Source organism: Trachypithecus francoisi, unplaced genomic scaffold, assembly GCF_009764315.1.
Source record: "Trachypithecus francoisi isolate TF-2019V2 unplaced genomic scaffold, Tfra_2.0 Lachesis_group16, whole genome shotgun sequence".
NCBI lineage: Eukaryota > Metazoa > Chordata > Mammalia > Primates > Cercopithecidae > Trachypithecus > Trachypithecus francoisi.
In genome coordinates this window covers 30,061,646-30,077,178 of record NW_022681461.1, presented here as the reverse complement: position 1 = coordinate 30,077,178, position 15,533 = coordinate 30,061,646, and the positions used below count along the sequence as shown (strand labels likewise).

At 40.1% G+C, this 15,533-nt stretch overlaps 2 protein-coding genes across 4 annotated transcripts in view; both read right to left on the bottom strand.

The window, feature by feature from the left end:
- The window catches only part of KANK1 (KN motif and ankyrin repeat domains 1), a 240,804-nt gene that overhangs the window by 79,053 nt on the left and 146,218 nt on the right, over positions 1-15,533 (bottom strand). The gene's annotated exons all lie outside the window — the stretch shown is intronic.
- Positions 8,862-9,206, bottom strand: LOC117099230 (eukaryotic translation initiation factor 1-like). The gene has a single exon (XM_033238699.1). It carries the CDS (start codon positions 9,204-9,206, stop codon positions 8,862-8,864), a length of 345 nt encoding a protein of 114 aa, XP_033094590.1.

Genomic DNA, 15,533 nt, shown 5'->3' with positions numbered 1-15,533 from the left:
CCCAGGGATGCAAAGATGGTTCAGCATATGCAAATCAATAAATGTTATACACATTAACAGAACCAAGAACAAAAACCATATGATCATTTCAATAAGTGCTGAAAAGTATTCAATTAAATTCAATATCCCTTTATTTTAAAAACCTTCAACAAACCGGGTACAGAGGAAACATACCTCAAAATAATAAAGGCCATATATGACAAATTCACAGCTGACTTCACACCAAACAGGGAAAACCTAAAAGCCTTTCCACTAAGATCTGGAACAAGACAAGGGTGTGCACTTTCACTACCTTTATTCAACATAAAGTGGAAGCCTTGGCCAATTAGTCAAGAAAAATAAATAAAGGATGTTCATATTGGAAAGAAAGAAGTCAAATTAGCTTTCAGTGTAGATGACAGGATCTTCTATTTTTAAAAATCAAAAAACTACTAGAAGTAATAAGTGAATTCAGTAAAGTTTCAGGATACAAAACGAACATACAAAATTCAGTAGCATTTATATACACCAACAGTGAACAATCTGGAAAAGAAAGAAAGCAATCTAATTTATTATATCTACACAGAATGTAAAATACCCAGGAATCTTTTTTTTTTTTTTTTTTGAGACAGGGTTTTGCTCTGTCACCCAGGTTGCAGTGCAGCAGCGTGATCACAGCTCACTACAGTCTTGATCTCTTGGTCTCAAGCAATCCTCCAACTTCAGCCTTCCAAGTAGCTGCAACCACAGACACGTGCCACCATGTCTGGCTAATATTTTGATTTTTTTTTTGTAGAGATGACATCACACTATGCTGCCCAGGCTGGTCTCAAACTCCTGGGTTCAAGCAATTCTCCTGCTTTGGCCTCTCAAAGTGTTGGGATTGCAGGTGTCAGCCACTGTGCCTGGCCCCTAAGAATCAATTTAACCAAAGTTGTGACAGATCTTTACAAGGACCACTATAAAACACTGATTAAATAGATGACACAAAAAATGGAAAAGATATTATTCCACGCTCATGGATTGAAAGAATACTGTTAAAATGACAATCCTACCCAAAGCAATTTACTGATTCAATGCAATCTCCATCAAAATACCAATGATACTCCCCATAGAAATAGAGCAGACAATCCTAAATTTTATACGGAACCCCAAATAACCAAAGCAATCCTGCGCAAAAAGAGCAAAGCTGGAGGTCTCACACTACTTGACTTAAAAATATACTACAAGGCTATAGTAGCCAGATCAGCATGGTACTGGCATAAAAAACAGACACAAACACCAACTGAACAGAATAGTGAACTCAGATATAAATCCATGCCATTTGCAGCCAACTGATTTTTGACAGAGGTGCCAACAATATGCAACAGAGAAAGGACAGTCTCTTCAATAAATGGCATTGGGAAAACTGGACAACTATATGTAGAAGAATGAAACTAGACCTCTATCTCTCACCATGTACAAAAATCAAATACAAATGGATTTAGACTTAAATCTAACACCTGAAATTATAAAACTACTAAAAGAAAACATTGGGGAAATGCTCCAGGACATTGGTCGGGGCAAAAATTTTTTGTTTAAGTTCTCAAAAGCAGAGGCAACAAAAGCAAAAATGGACAAATGGGATTACATCAAGCTGAAAAGCTTCTGCACAGCAAAGGAAACAATCGACAAGCTGAAGAAACAACTCATAGAATGAGAGAAAGTATTTGCAAACTATCCATCTGATAAGAGATAAACAACCAGAATATATAAGGAGCTCAAACAACTCAACAGCAAAAAGTCATTAATCTGATTTTTAAAAGGGCAAAAGGCCTGAACAGATATTTCTCAATAAATGACCAATGGGTATAGGAAGTGCTCAACATCAGTAATTATCCAGAAAATGCAAATCAAAACCACAATGAGATATAATCTCACCCCAATTAGAATAGCTTTTATCAAAAAAGACAGGGACTAACATGCTGGTGAGGATTTAGAGAAAGAAAAATCCTCACACGTTGTTGGTGGGAATGTAAATTACGACAGTCACTGTAGAAAACAGTTCAGAGGTTCCTCAAAAATCTAAAAGCAGAATACCGTATGATCCAGCAATTCCACTGCTGAGTATGTATCTAAAAGAGAGAAAATCAACATATTGAAGAGAGATTTATACTTGCATGTTTATTGCAGCACTATTCATAATAGCCAAAATATGGAATCAATCTAAGTGTCCCTCAATGGATGAACAAAGAAAATGTGGAGGCCAAAGCAGGTGGATCGCTTGAGTCCAGGAGTTTGAGACCAGCCTGGACAACACAGCAGGACCCCATCTCTACAAAATAATAATAAATATTTAAAAAGAAAATATGGTAAAAATACACAATAGAATATTATACAGCCATAAAAAGAATGAAATCCTGTCATTTGGAGCAACATGGATGAAACTGGGGGTCATTATGTTCAGTGAAATAAGCAAAGCACAGAAAGACAATTATCGCATGTTCTCACTCATATGTGGGAGCTACAAAAGTGAATCTCATGAAGACAGCGAGTAGACTGGTGGTTACCAGAGGCCGGGAAGGGTAGAGGGAATGGGGGATGAAGAGCAGTTGATTAATGGGTACAAATACACTTAGAAGAAATAAGACTTTGTGTTCGATAGATCAGTAGGATAATTACAGTTAACATTAATCAAGTGTATTATTAATACACTCAAAATAGCTTGAAGAGAATAATTCAAATGTTCCTAGCATAAACAACAGATAAAAATTTAAGGTGACTGATATCCCAATTACCCTGATTTGATTGTATGAATGTATGAATGTATGAAATTATCACATGGACCCCCAAAATATGTACAATATATATCAATTTTAAAAATGAAAAATATGAAAGGAGAAACCACCATTTTGATATGAAAGTTGTAGAATCTTTTTATAATACACCACAGTATTTTTGTTCATTTAACAGTAACATTTAACAGGCAATATATTTAACTCTACCTAAAATCTGGAAAAGACAGAATATACAAAAATTATTCAATCTTGCAACCCTAACAATTGTTATCACTGGAAGCTATTTTCAATATTTTATATACTTGTATGAATATTTTAATTACCATAATACATTTTAAAGATCTACAATATCCTAGAATTTGTACCAGGCACTCTTTAGTTTCTATGTTGGAGGCGTAACATAGACTAAGGCATTGTACCTTCCCTAGAAGTTCATACACTAGGGCTGGAGGCAAATATTATAGAAACTATTAGAAGAGTAGTGTATACACAGTTCAATTTCAGTCCATAGAAAGGTGGTCTTATTTTGCCTGACAAGGGTGCATGTGGCCAAAAAAATTATTCATAATAAGAGATCACTCGGCCTAAGTCTTAAAGGATGAGTGAGTGCTTTTCAGGTCAAGAAAGGTGGAAGGGCGTTCTAGGCAGAGGGGATGGCACATGCAAAGGCGGAAGATGAGAGGAAGTGCATGGCAAGCAGCAGCTGGGGCCAGAGCATGGCCTCCTTATGAGGACTTCGTCGTAAATGAAGCAAACTGCCCGAGACAAAGGTGACCTAAGGAGACTGGGTAATAAAGAGGAACTTTAAGGAACTAGATTCTACAAGAACCAAACTGAAAAACGCACATACACAAATACAAATATTTTACCCTAACAAAAAATGCAGAGCTCATTTGACTTCTTCAAGTAAGTTATTTTTCGTATGGGCAACCAAAAATCCATCTTATTATACATCAAGTATGATTACTCACATATTCCTGTAGACTACACAAAAACAGTCAATAATTAAAGTAACAAAAGTATGCTGGAGTAGAAACTCTTGCCACAGTTTATTGTCTGATTATCTTCTGGTGATTTCCAATACTGGCTCCTACCATAGGAAGAGTAGGGGTAATATTAACCAGCTCTTAGACATTTTGCAACCAAATTACCCAACATGACCCAATCCCATTTGGCTTCTTGGAACATAGTAGATAATTTTCTTGGTATGAGTGGGTTAGAGGTGAAAAGAAATCTCAATTACGAATCAAGATCTAAATTATAATCTGTGTTAGTCAGTTTCTATTGCTACAAAGCAATACCTGAGACTGGGTAATTTATAAAGAAATGAGGTTTATTTTGGCTCATGGTTCTACAAGATGTACGGGAAGTGCAGTGCCAGCATCTGCTTCTGGTGAGGGCCTCGAGAAACTTAGAGAAGGAAAGGGAGAGCTGGCATATTACATGGTGAGGTGTGGAGCAAGAGAGAGAAAGGAAAAGTGCCAGGCTTTTTTTAAACAGCCAGCTCTCTCATGAAGTCAGGGGAAAAAGCTCATTCCCATATAGGAAGGCACCAAGCCATTCATGAGGGATCTGCCCCCCGTGATCCAGACATCTCCCACCAGGCCCCACCTCCAACATTGGGGATCACATTTTGACACGAGATTTGGAGGGGACACAGATCCAAACCAGATCAGAATCTTACTTGGATACTGGCTTTCATTTCTAATGTAGGAAAAAGGTTGAGATTTGCCTATTAGGGAAATTTTATGCTGTGTTTGTCCAAACAATTATACTTGCAACTTTATTCTTTGGGGTAATAAAGGTAAGAAGCTGGTGGAGGTATTTTTATCACAGGCACAGAAACCAATAAAAATGTAGATAATAAAGAGAAAACATGGAAGAAACAACAGTAAATAAATTCATTTATTCATTCAACAAATGAGTGCCCTTTGTGTGCCAGGCACTGTTTTTGGCACTGAAGATACAGCAATGAACAAATTAGATACCTACCCACCCTCTCCCCCAAAAGTAATCTAACTAGAGAACTGTGCTTTGAGCCCAAAGAAAATTAAATTTAGGTTCATACTGTGCTTAACAGATTAGCTGTACTAAAAGCTAATTTCTGACTCATCTTTTTTGCCTTAGGTATTAGTCCATTCTCACAATGCTAATAAAGACACACCAGAGACTGGGTAATTTATAAAGGGAAGAGGTTTAACTGACTCACAGTTCAGCATGGCTGGGGAGGCCTCAGGAAACTTACAATCATGGCAGAAGGGGAAGCAAACGCATCCTTCACATGGCAGCAGCAAGGAGAAGTGCCAAGCAAAAGCGGGGAAAGCCCCTTATAAAACCATTAGATCTCGTGTAAACTCACTATCACAAGAATAGAATCAGGGAAACTGCCCCCATGATTCAATTACCTCCTAACAAGTCCCTCCCACGACACATGAGATTATGGGAACTACAATTCAAGACGAGATTTGGGTGGGGATACAGCCAAACCATACCACCTTATTTGAAGAGTTCCCATGATAGCATCTGCCTCCTTGTGTCCCAAAGTGGGCATGAGTGTGTTCAGCCTTTCTAGAAACCGTCACTGTTCATCCATTCTACATCATGAAAGTACACATCAGTATCTTTCCAAGAGCGTACACAAGGGCTGCACTGCCAACGAACAGGTTAAAACCATCTCGGAGCTACAAATGCTTTCAGAATCCCGTGCTGGCTCTGCTCCAGCTGGGTCTCTGAGACCCACACAGCTTCCTGAACATTTAAAGAAAACTGACACTTATCAGTGAAGGTTTCTCAGCTCATGAAAACCTAGGCTGAAAATCAGCTGTTCTGCTACAAAAGAAAGCAGCAATAGATAGTCTAAAGAAAAGCATCTGAATGAAAATCAGAATGATTAAACTTTCTTCTTTTTCAGTTAACCACCTTTATGTTTCTTCCTGAGTTGGGAGGAAAATAATTTTATGACTCAGTATAGGTACAATAAAACAGTATTCATTTGTTTGTAATCGATCTAGGGAAAACAGACCCTAGCAGAAACCTAAACCTTGACTTTATAAACACGACTGTATTAGTGGAGTCTTGCTCTTACTGAGCAAACATTCCTACTGCTGGTAGTTTCAACTAAAGTATCAGTGCTTTTACTTATTTAAGCATTAAGGAACAATGTAGTGGCCACAGATATGAGTTAGTTCAGCGTGATTTGAAAGGCTTTCTGTTCATTTCTTATTTATTTTAAATGTACAATTCTCATTTATTTTCTGCTTTAGCAAAAATTTTTCCTTTAATTCCACTGAGATTGGATTCTTATCTGACCTTCTCTGATCAACTCTTAAGTTGATGAATACTGTTAACAACAAGCTCAAGTGTGCCTGGGACTGTCACTAAGCAAAAGGGCGACATGTAACACATCCTCAGATTCATTTTTTTCTGAAAACAAGTTTTATTTAAATAAGGGTTTAGGCCCAGCGTGGTGGCTCACGCCTGTAATCCTAGGAATTTGGGAGGCCAAGGTGGGTGGATCACCTGAGGTCAGGAGTTTGAGACCAGCCTGGCCAACATGGCGAAAACATCATCTCTACTAAAAATACAAAAATTAGCCAGGTGTGGTGGCAGGTGCCTGTAATCCCAGCTACTCAGGAGACTGAGGCAGGAGAATCACTTGAACCCAGGAGGCGGAGATTGCCGTGAGCTGAGATCACGCCACTGCACTCCAGCCTAGGCGACAGAGCAAGACTCTGTCTCAAAAAAAAAAAAAATTAATTTTTGTATAAGGTGTAAGGAAGGGATGCAGTTTCAACTTTCTACATATAGCTAGCCAGTTTTCCCGGCACCACTTACTAAATAGGGAATTCTTTCCCCATTTCTTGTTTTTGTCAGGTTTGTCAAAGATCAGATGGCTGTAGATGTGTGGTATTATTTCTGAGGCCTCTGTTCTGTTCCATTGGTCTCTATCTCTGTTTTGGTACCAGTACCATGCTGTTTTGGTTACTGTAGACTGTAGTATAGTTTGAAGTCTGGCAGTGTGATGCCTCCAGCTTTGTTCTTTTTGCTTAGGATTGTCTTGGCAATGCGGGCTCCTTTTTGGTTCCATATGAACTTTAAAGTAGTTTCTTCCAATTCTGTGAAGAAAGTAACTGGTAGCTTGAAGGGGATGGCACTGAATCTATAAATTACCTTGGGCAGTATGGCCATTTTCACGATATTGATTCTTCCTATCCATGAGCATGGAGTGTTCTTCCATTTGTTTGTGTCCTCTTTTATTTTGTTGAGCAGTGGTTTGTAGTTCTCCTTGAAGAGGTCCTTTACATCCCTTGTAAGTTGGATTCCTAGATTATTTTCTTTGAAGCAATTGTGAATGGGAGTTCACTCATGATTTGGCTTCTATCCATCTGACAAAGGGCTAATATCCAGATTCAACAAAGAACTTAAATTTTCAAGAAAAAATCAAACAACCCCATCAAAAAGTGGGCGAAGGAAATGAACAGACACTTCTCAAAAGAAGACATTTATGCAGCCAACAGACATGAAAAAATGCTCATCATCACTGGTTATCAGAGAAATGCAAATCAAAACCACAATGAGATTACCACCTCACACCAGTTAGGATGGCGATCATTAAAAAGTCAGGAAACTACAGGTGCTACAGAGGATGTGGAGAAACAGGAACACTTTTACACTGTTGGTGAGACTGTAAACTAGTTCAACCATTGTGGAAGACAGTGTGGCAATTCCTCAAGGATCTAGAACTAGAAATATCATTTGACCCAGTGATCCCATTACTGGGTATATACTCAAAGGATTATAAATCATGCTACTATAAAGACACATGCACACATATGTTTATTGTAGCACTATTCACAATTCACAACATCAAAGACTTGGAACCAACCCAAATGTCCATCAATGACAGACTGAATTAAGAAAATGTGGCACATATACACCATGGAATACTATGTAGCCATTAAAAAGGATGAGTTCATGTCCTTTGTAGGGACATGGATGAAGCTGGAAACCATCATTCTGAGCAAACTATCACAAGGACAGAAAACCGAACACCACATGTTCTCACTCATAGGTGAGAATTGAACAATGAGAACACTTGGACACAGGAAGGGGAACATCACACACCAGGGCCTGTTGTGGGGTGGGGGAAGCGGGGAGGGATAGCATTAAGAGAAATACCTAATGTAAACGATGAGTTAATGGGTGTAGCACACCAACATGGCACATATATACATAAGTAACAAACTTGCATGTTGTGCACATGTACCCTAGAACTTAAATTAAAAAAAAAGGGGGGGGGGGTTTAAATACATTACACGTAACATTAAAACTGGAGGGAAAACAAAACAAAACAAAACCTCAAAACCAGTTTGTTACTTCCCATGGCACTGGACAGCTGTTGCCATTAAGTTGCAAGCTCTACAGCTAGCTACATGACTGCTACGTCAGTTTGAGATTTGTTCCCTTGTCAAAGTTTTAACTTTGATGGAAGGTTGGCCTCACATTCTGGTGTTTGGACATCCCTTAGCTAGGATATGTCTGGTAAAAAAGACCTTTGTGGCAAGCCAGATGTCCTATCATCTCACTACTGGGAAGGGGGCCTCTCTAAAACTCTGCTCCTGGTCAGGCTGGGGACACCAGGGGATCTTTCTTTGACCACCAAAGGCTCCCTTCCAGTGGTAGAGCTGCTGTTGCTGCCTTACCCCATCCTCTCCTCTCAGATTCACCGACGATTGTTCGGGTGGTGACATTCTCTTAGGGCAGGGAACTCTGCAGAGGGAGAGCAGAGGAGCATCTGGCCAGACTTAGTTGTCTATGATCTTAGGGCTGAGTGTGGCTGAAACATGATGGCATTGTTTTGTTTCAGGCTTGACACTGCCAGGCGCCTACTGCTTGACCTCTGTTTAAATGAGGCACTTCAAGACTAAACAGCATGGTTCTTTTCAGTTTACTGCATGAAGGAGTTACCCTAGGCCAAGTTAAAAGCAGACCACAAATGGTTACGTTATACAAGCTGTGAGGTTTTTAAACTTGTGACAAGGGACAAAAAGGAAATTCTACTCATTGCAAGGAAATCCTCACTCAAGCTTCAGCGAGCCATAGCACTTAAAACTCACGATCATTTAGCTGGTTGTCCTTAGCCATTCCAGTCTCTATGAGGAACTGCGATATGTTCTTGCGCTGGTCACCCTGTAGCTGAACGACTTCTCCATATTCTGGATGCTCAATTACAGTGCCATTGCAGGCAAATTTCTTTTTAAATGTCTGCATTGGTTTATTTTTATCATAATCATCAGCAATCCCTTGGACAGAGTAAAGGTCTTCCTGCTGTTTCTCTGTTGGATGAATTCTTATATGGATATAATCCTCAGTGCCAGCAGGGAGCAGGTCATCACCCTTACTTGTATCAGCAAAGGGGTGGAAAGAATGGAGGTTCTGGATTGTGGCCATACGATTCCTTGTCCTCAGTGGAAATGGCTGCAAAAGCGGGAAGTGGCAGGAGAAGGGGGAGCTGAGCCCTTGGCAGTGGCGGCGACTCAGTGACTCGGGGCTCCTCAGATTCTTGACCTTAAAACACTAGTGCTTGATATGGTTTGGATTTGTGTCCCCACCCAAATCTTGTGAGTTCTAATCCTCCATGCTGGAAGAGGGGCCTGGTGGGAAGCGATTAGATCATGGGGGCGGACTTCCCCCACGAACTGGTTGTTTAAAAGTGCATAGCATCACCTTCTTCCCTCTTTTTTTCCTGCTCCCACCACGTAGGACATGACACCTTCCCCTTCGCCATCTACCATGACTGTAAGTTTCCTGAGGCTTCCCAGTCATGCCTCCTTTACAGCCTGTGGAACTGTGAGTCAATTAAACCTTTTTACTTCATCAATTACCCAGTCTCAGGTAGTTCTTTGTAGCAGTACAAGAACAGACTAATACAGTTCTCAAAGTAGGTTCCCAGAACAGCAGCATCAGCATTATCTTCTGGGAACTTGCTAGAAATCCAAATTTTGGGGTCCATCGCAGACCTACAGAAGCAGGAACTCTGGGTTTGGGGCCCTGCAATCTGCATTTTGATAACCCTCTAGGTGACTCTGAGGTAGGCCAAAAGTTGTCAAAACCCCTATCTTCAAAGATGGGTTAATTGGGAAAAAATTATGCCCTAAGGCTCCAAGAGCCAAGAATATCCTCTGATTTTAAGAAAATGACACCTAGGGATTTAGAAAACATCCCTCAGGAGGCCTAACTTTGTTTCACTCATTTATTCAAAAACAGTAACTGAGAACTCAGCATGCAATAGGCACAGTACTAGGCACTACAGTGGTGAACAAAATAAACTCAGTTCTTGCCTTTTTGAGGCTTTAGGCACGAACTGTATGTGCACAAACGAAAAAAGTTATAAACATATTATTGTAAATGCTATGAAGGAGAAAAAAACAGGTGATGAGTGAGAATAACAGAGGCACCCTTCCGTAAGACTGAAGTTGAGCGTATGCGGATGCATAGGAATGGGTGGTCCTTAAGGGTCTTTCCAGGGAAACAACATTGAAACTAAGACCTAAAGAATAAGTAGGAGTTAACTAGGGGGAAGGTGGAAGGTAAAAATAATGGTACCAGGAACAGCATACGGCCCGGAAATAGGCCCACACAAATGTGCCTATGTGATTTTTGACAAAGGCATTTCAGAAAAGAAAAACTCTTTCAGAAAACGAAGGGAAGTCTTTTCAACAAACAGTGCTACAGCAATCTGATATCTATAGTCAAAATAATGAATCTTCTTGACCTTCTGTCTTATATAAAAGTTAATTCCAAATGGATCTTAAATCTAAAATTAAAACAAAAAACTATAAAACTTAAGAAAACCTAGAAGATCTTTAAGGCCTAGGGCTTGGAGAGGTCTAGACACAATACCAAAAGTAAAAGCCATAGAAATAAAAATTCACAATGTGGTCTTCACAAAAATTATAATCTTTTTTTTTTCTTTAAAAGGTCTGGAGGCTCCGGGCCAGAAAGAGCTCCATGTATTTGAGCTACTGAGTTTTTAAGAGAGGGAAAGAGCAGGCTGGGCTGAAGTGAGAGGTAAGCAGAGGCTAGCTTATGGGATTTGCTTAGTGCTGTTGGTCATAGTAGGAAGATTAGGTTTTCTTCTAAGTTAAAAGTCATTGATGGGTTTAAGCTGATGAGTAAGATAAAATAAATGATCTTATTTTTAAGTGTTATGTTTATGCATTGGCTTCTTACTATCTTTACAGAGAGGCAGCTCTGGGCTTCCCTAGTTTATCATCATGGGGAAAGGACACTGGATATTCCAGGAATAGTTTATTCAGATTTCACATAGAGGATTTCACCTTGAAGATATAACCAGCCCTTCAATTTAAAAAATACATGTATTTTTTCCACTGTTTAAAGCAGAAAGGAGCTGGGTATGGTGGTACATGCCTGTAGTCCCAGCTACTTGTGAGGCTGAGACAGGAGTTCGAGGCTGTAGTGAGCTATGATTGCACCTGTGAAGATGCACTGCATTCCAGCCTGGACAACCTAGGGAGACACTGTATCACCCCCACACCACCACCACCAAGAAAACAGAAAGGTTCATGCTAAATGGAAATTTCCCAGATTTTCTTGTGTTTTCTTCAGAACATACAAGTTCCTAACTTAAGCTTTAAAGAGGTCAAGTGTCTGACCTGGAGGGGGCTTTACAATTTGCTGCCTGATAAAAGCTCTCACAATGTTAAATTTATGTTACCAACACAGCATATGCACCTCAGCTGAAAATGGATATGGGAAAAGCTGTAACCAGAGATTGAATTTGGAGTTTAAAAAGGTAGAACCAAATCAAAACCACAATATCACCTTATACTCATTAGAATGGCATTAAAAAAAAAAAAAGACAAAAACAACAAAAAAACAAAGCATTTGGTAGCATGTGGAGAAACTGGAACCCTACATTGGTGAAGGTTGTTGGTGAAACTGTAAAATGGTGCAGCTGCTATAGAAAACAGTATAGAGGTTCCTCAAAAAAATAAGAACTACCATATGATCCAACAACCCTACTTCCGGGTATATGTCCAAAAGAACTAAAAACAGGAACTCGAAGAGATATTTGTACCCCATGTTCACTGAATTATTCACAGAATTCACAGAATTATTCACAATGACCAAGGTGCAGAAGCAACCTAAATGTCCATTAACAGATGAGTGCCTAAGGAAAATGTGGTACACAATGGACTATTAGTCTACAAAAAAGAAAATTCTATCACATGCTACAACATGAATAGAATGGAAACTTAAGGACACTACGCTAAGTGAAATAAGCCAATCACAAAAAGCCAAATTTCTATGACATATACATGTAATTAAACTCAGAAACAGAAAGTAGAAAGGTTGGTGCCAGGGGCTGGTGCGAGGGGGAGGGGGAAAATAGTCGTTTGATGAGTATAGCATTTTAGTCATGTGAAATGGAAAAGTTCTAGAGATCTGTCGTATGGCAATGTGCATACAGTTAACAATAATGAAATGTACACTTAAAAATTAAGAGGGCAAATCTGTGCTATGTGTTTTTTACCACAATAAAGAAAAGGAAAAAAGTAGAAGTAGCATTTATAGTGCTCCAATCACACTCAAGGTCAAGCTGCCTTACGTTGCTTTCCTTTAGTGGAAATAAACCTCGCTTAAGCTTTTCCCTTTTTAATAGAGGAGACTCAAAACATTATCTTCTTTTGTATTGTCACAGACTCTCCTGCTAGGACAAGCACATCCCTTTCATGATTCTTTAAGAGTTCTGCTGACGTTCGCCTACTCATGCTAGACAGGCAAATATTCAGGCACAGGGAGGGAGTAGGGGCATCTCCCATAGAGATGCCTATTTAAAAATCAGAAATGACTGAAAAAGCCTGATCCCATTCTGTTGAGGAATGCCTTGGAAAACAGGAGTATGGTCAGAGACTGACCAATGACAGGCCACACCCAGGAGACAGAGCCTTGTCCCCTGGTCAGCATGAGGTAGAGGCAGAAGGAGAAGACCACTGGCTCAGCCCCATCCATTTCCCAAGGAAGCTTTCGTAGCCTCTAATTCAAATATCAACCACTTCCGCCATGTTCAGCTGAGAAAATGCAACAGGCCAGAGGAAACAGATTCCATAGAAGGGGCTTAAACTCCTTCTTCCTCACACGAAGGTCTTGTCTCTCCCTCTCTCCTTCTGAAAAGGCTCTGACAGCAAGGTCTCAACTCCACCACACTAGGAAAGGCGCCAGACTGTGGGACCTGCCAGAGAAAAGGCATCACCCCTAACCCAGGCCTGAAAGGTTGGGCTCAAGCCAGAGACACAGGATGAACTCATGTCACAAGAAGACTGGCTCCCACAGCCTGCAGTCTGACAGGAAGAAAGTACCAAAAGTGACTAGCTCCTGCAATGAGGCCCTGGGGCATTAGTAAACTTTCAGCCTCCTAGGGCAATAACACCTAAAGGGCAGGGTCTGAGGCAAGGAGGAAGCCAGAAGGCAAGATTCTCAAACTCAGTGAATCCTGGGATTCAGTTATAAAGGGAAAAGGCCTGTTAATACATGTGTCATACTAAAGCAAAATTAATTTACAAACATTTGATTGAAACTCTGAGTAAGCAGGTAGGGAGAAGCAAAAACAAAATGTTTTAGCTATCAAAGGAAGGGAAATAGTCATTAATGGCAAGATATTTATTGTTTCTAAGTTAAGGTATCTGAAACCTCAATTACATTGCTTTTATTTGTTCTATACTACTTAAAAATATATAAAAACTGTGTGTTGATAAGCACTTACACAGGTCAACACTTTGTAACCACCTCACTACTCAAAGTGCAGACCTCCAGGCAATCGCAGCAGCATCTGCCAGACTTGATTTAAAAAAAGCAGTATCTTGGGCCCTACCCTAGACCTATGGACTCAATCTGCATTCCAGCAAGACCCCAGGTGATGTGTATGCACATTGAAGTGGGAGGAGCACTGGTTTGACCTTTATTTTTCCTCATCAAGTCTTAAGCCTCCTAACCCATTACCTTTTTATCTGGAGCGACCTACAGTGATGGTTCACAATTTTGGATTTTTTTTTTTTTTTTTTTTTTTTGAGACAGAGTTTTGCTCGTTTCCCAGGCTGGAGTGCCATGGAGTGATCTCCACTCACTGCAACCTCTGCCTCCCGGGTTCAAGCGATTCTCCTGCCTCAGCCTCCTGAGTAGCTGGGATTACAAGTGTGTGCCATCATGCCTGGCTAATTTCTTGTATATTTAGTAGAGACAGGGTTTCACCATGTTGGCCAGGCTGGTCCTGAACTCCTGACCGCAGGTGATCCACTTGCTTTGGCCTCCCGGAGTGCTGGGGTTACAGGCGTGAGCCACCGCGCCCAGCTGGGTGATTATCAGAATGACTGTCTAGGCCTTACTGAAGACCAATTAAACTATTCTCTGGGGGTGGGACCTGAGCAGAAGTGTATTTCAAAGCTCCTCCAGGAGATTCCAACTGCTACATTTGAGAGTTATTGGTCTATTCCAGTGGTTCTCAAAACGTGTTTCGAGATCAGCAGCATCACCATCACTAGGGAACTTGAACTTGTCAGAAAACCATATTTCTTTTTCCTTCCTCCCTTTATCTTTCTCTCTCTCTCTCTCTCTCACACACACACACACAAATGCATATCCTGATTATGCTTATTAAAAAGGAACTCAGTAAAACTTGAGGAAATTCTCAGAAAGCAGGTATTCTGGTATCTCTTTCATACAATGTATTTGGTACCTGAAACAAAAATATTTATGTCTTACAAGGATGACTTAAAATTCACTTAAAAATGTGGATGCTGCTAGGGGCTGATGTGGTCATAGGGTCAAAGCAGACAACGGAAGAGAAAACTATTAGAGTGGTAAATATATTGTCCCTTCTGGTTGAGTGTTTGAAAAAAAATTCTATTGTCCTTTGAGTGGTTTGCAAACAAGTGACGCTCTATGGGGCTTACCTGATAGCAACAGAATAGTAGTTCCTCCAAATCTGATAACATAGTATGCCAAGATTCTCCCAGAGATTTTGATTCAGTGAGTCTGACATAGGGTTAAAACTTACATTTCTAACAAACATTCTCAGGTGATTCTTGTCTTCAGCAAAATTTGGAAAACACACTGCCTTCTAAGACTCTTATTCTCTGGGCCACTGTTTCTCAAAGTGTGGCCATGGACCAGTGGTGTCAGCATCACCTGGGGACTTATTAGAAATGCATATTCTTGGGCCCTACACTGGGCTACTGAATTAGAAACTCTTCAGGTAAGTCCAGTCATCAGTGTGTTAACCACCGCATGTGGCCATTTTCAAAACTTATATCTTTTAAGTAAAAACTATCTGCTCTTATCCAAATACCTAATTTTTGGTAAGAAGCCACTCAATTTCAGCCTCAGCTTGTGTCTTTCATGTGGAAGCATGAAAGGGCATAATGAACAGTCTTTGCCTGTAACCATGAAGTATCCATGCGGACAGCAACACAGTGGAACACACTGCAAAAAAATGAAAGCAGTTGTGCTAGTGTGATGGGAGTTTTAAAAAGTATTACACAATTTTACTTTTATTGGAATGACAATCTAACAGCAACTGTAAACACAAAGAAAACACTAAGTATCCAATGTGATGAGGCTTGTTCATCATCCTAGTTGCTTTCCTTTCCTTCTCTTTTTTTTGTTTGAAGAAAACATATCAGCAACAAAGGTATGAAAACCAAACCAGATCAGTTCCATTACCTCCAAATGCAAGAGAACTGCTTGAAAACAGGGGAG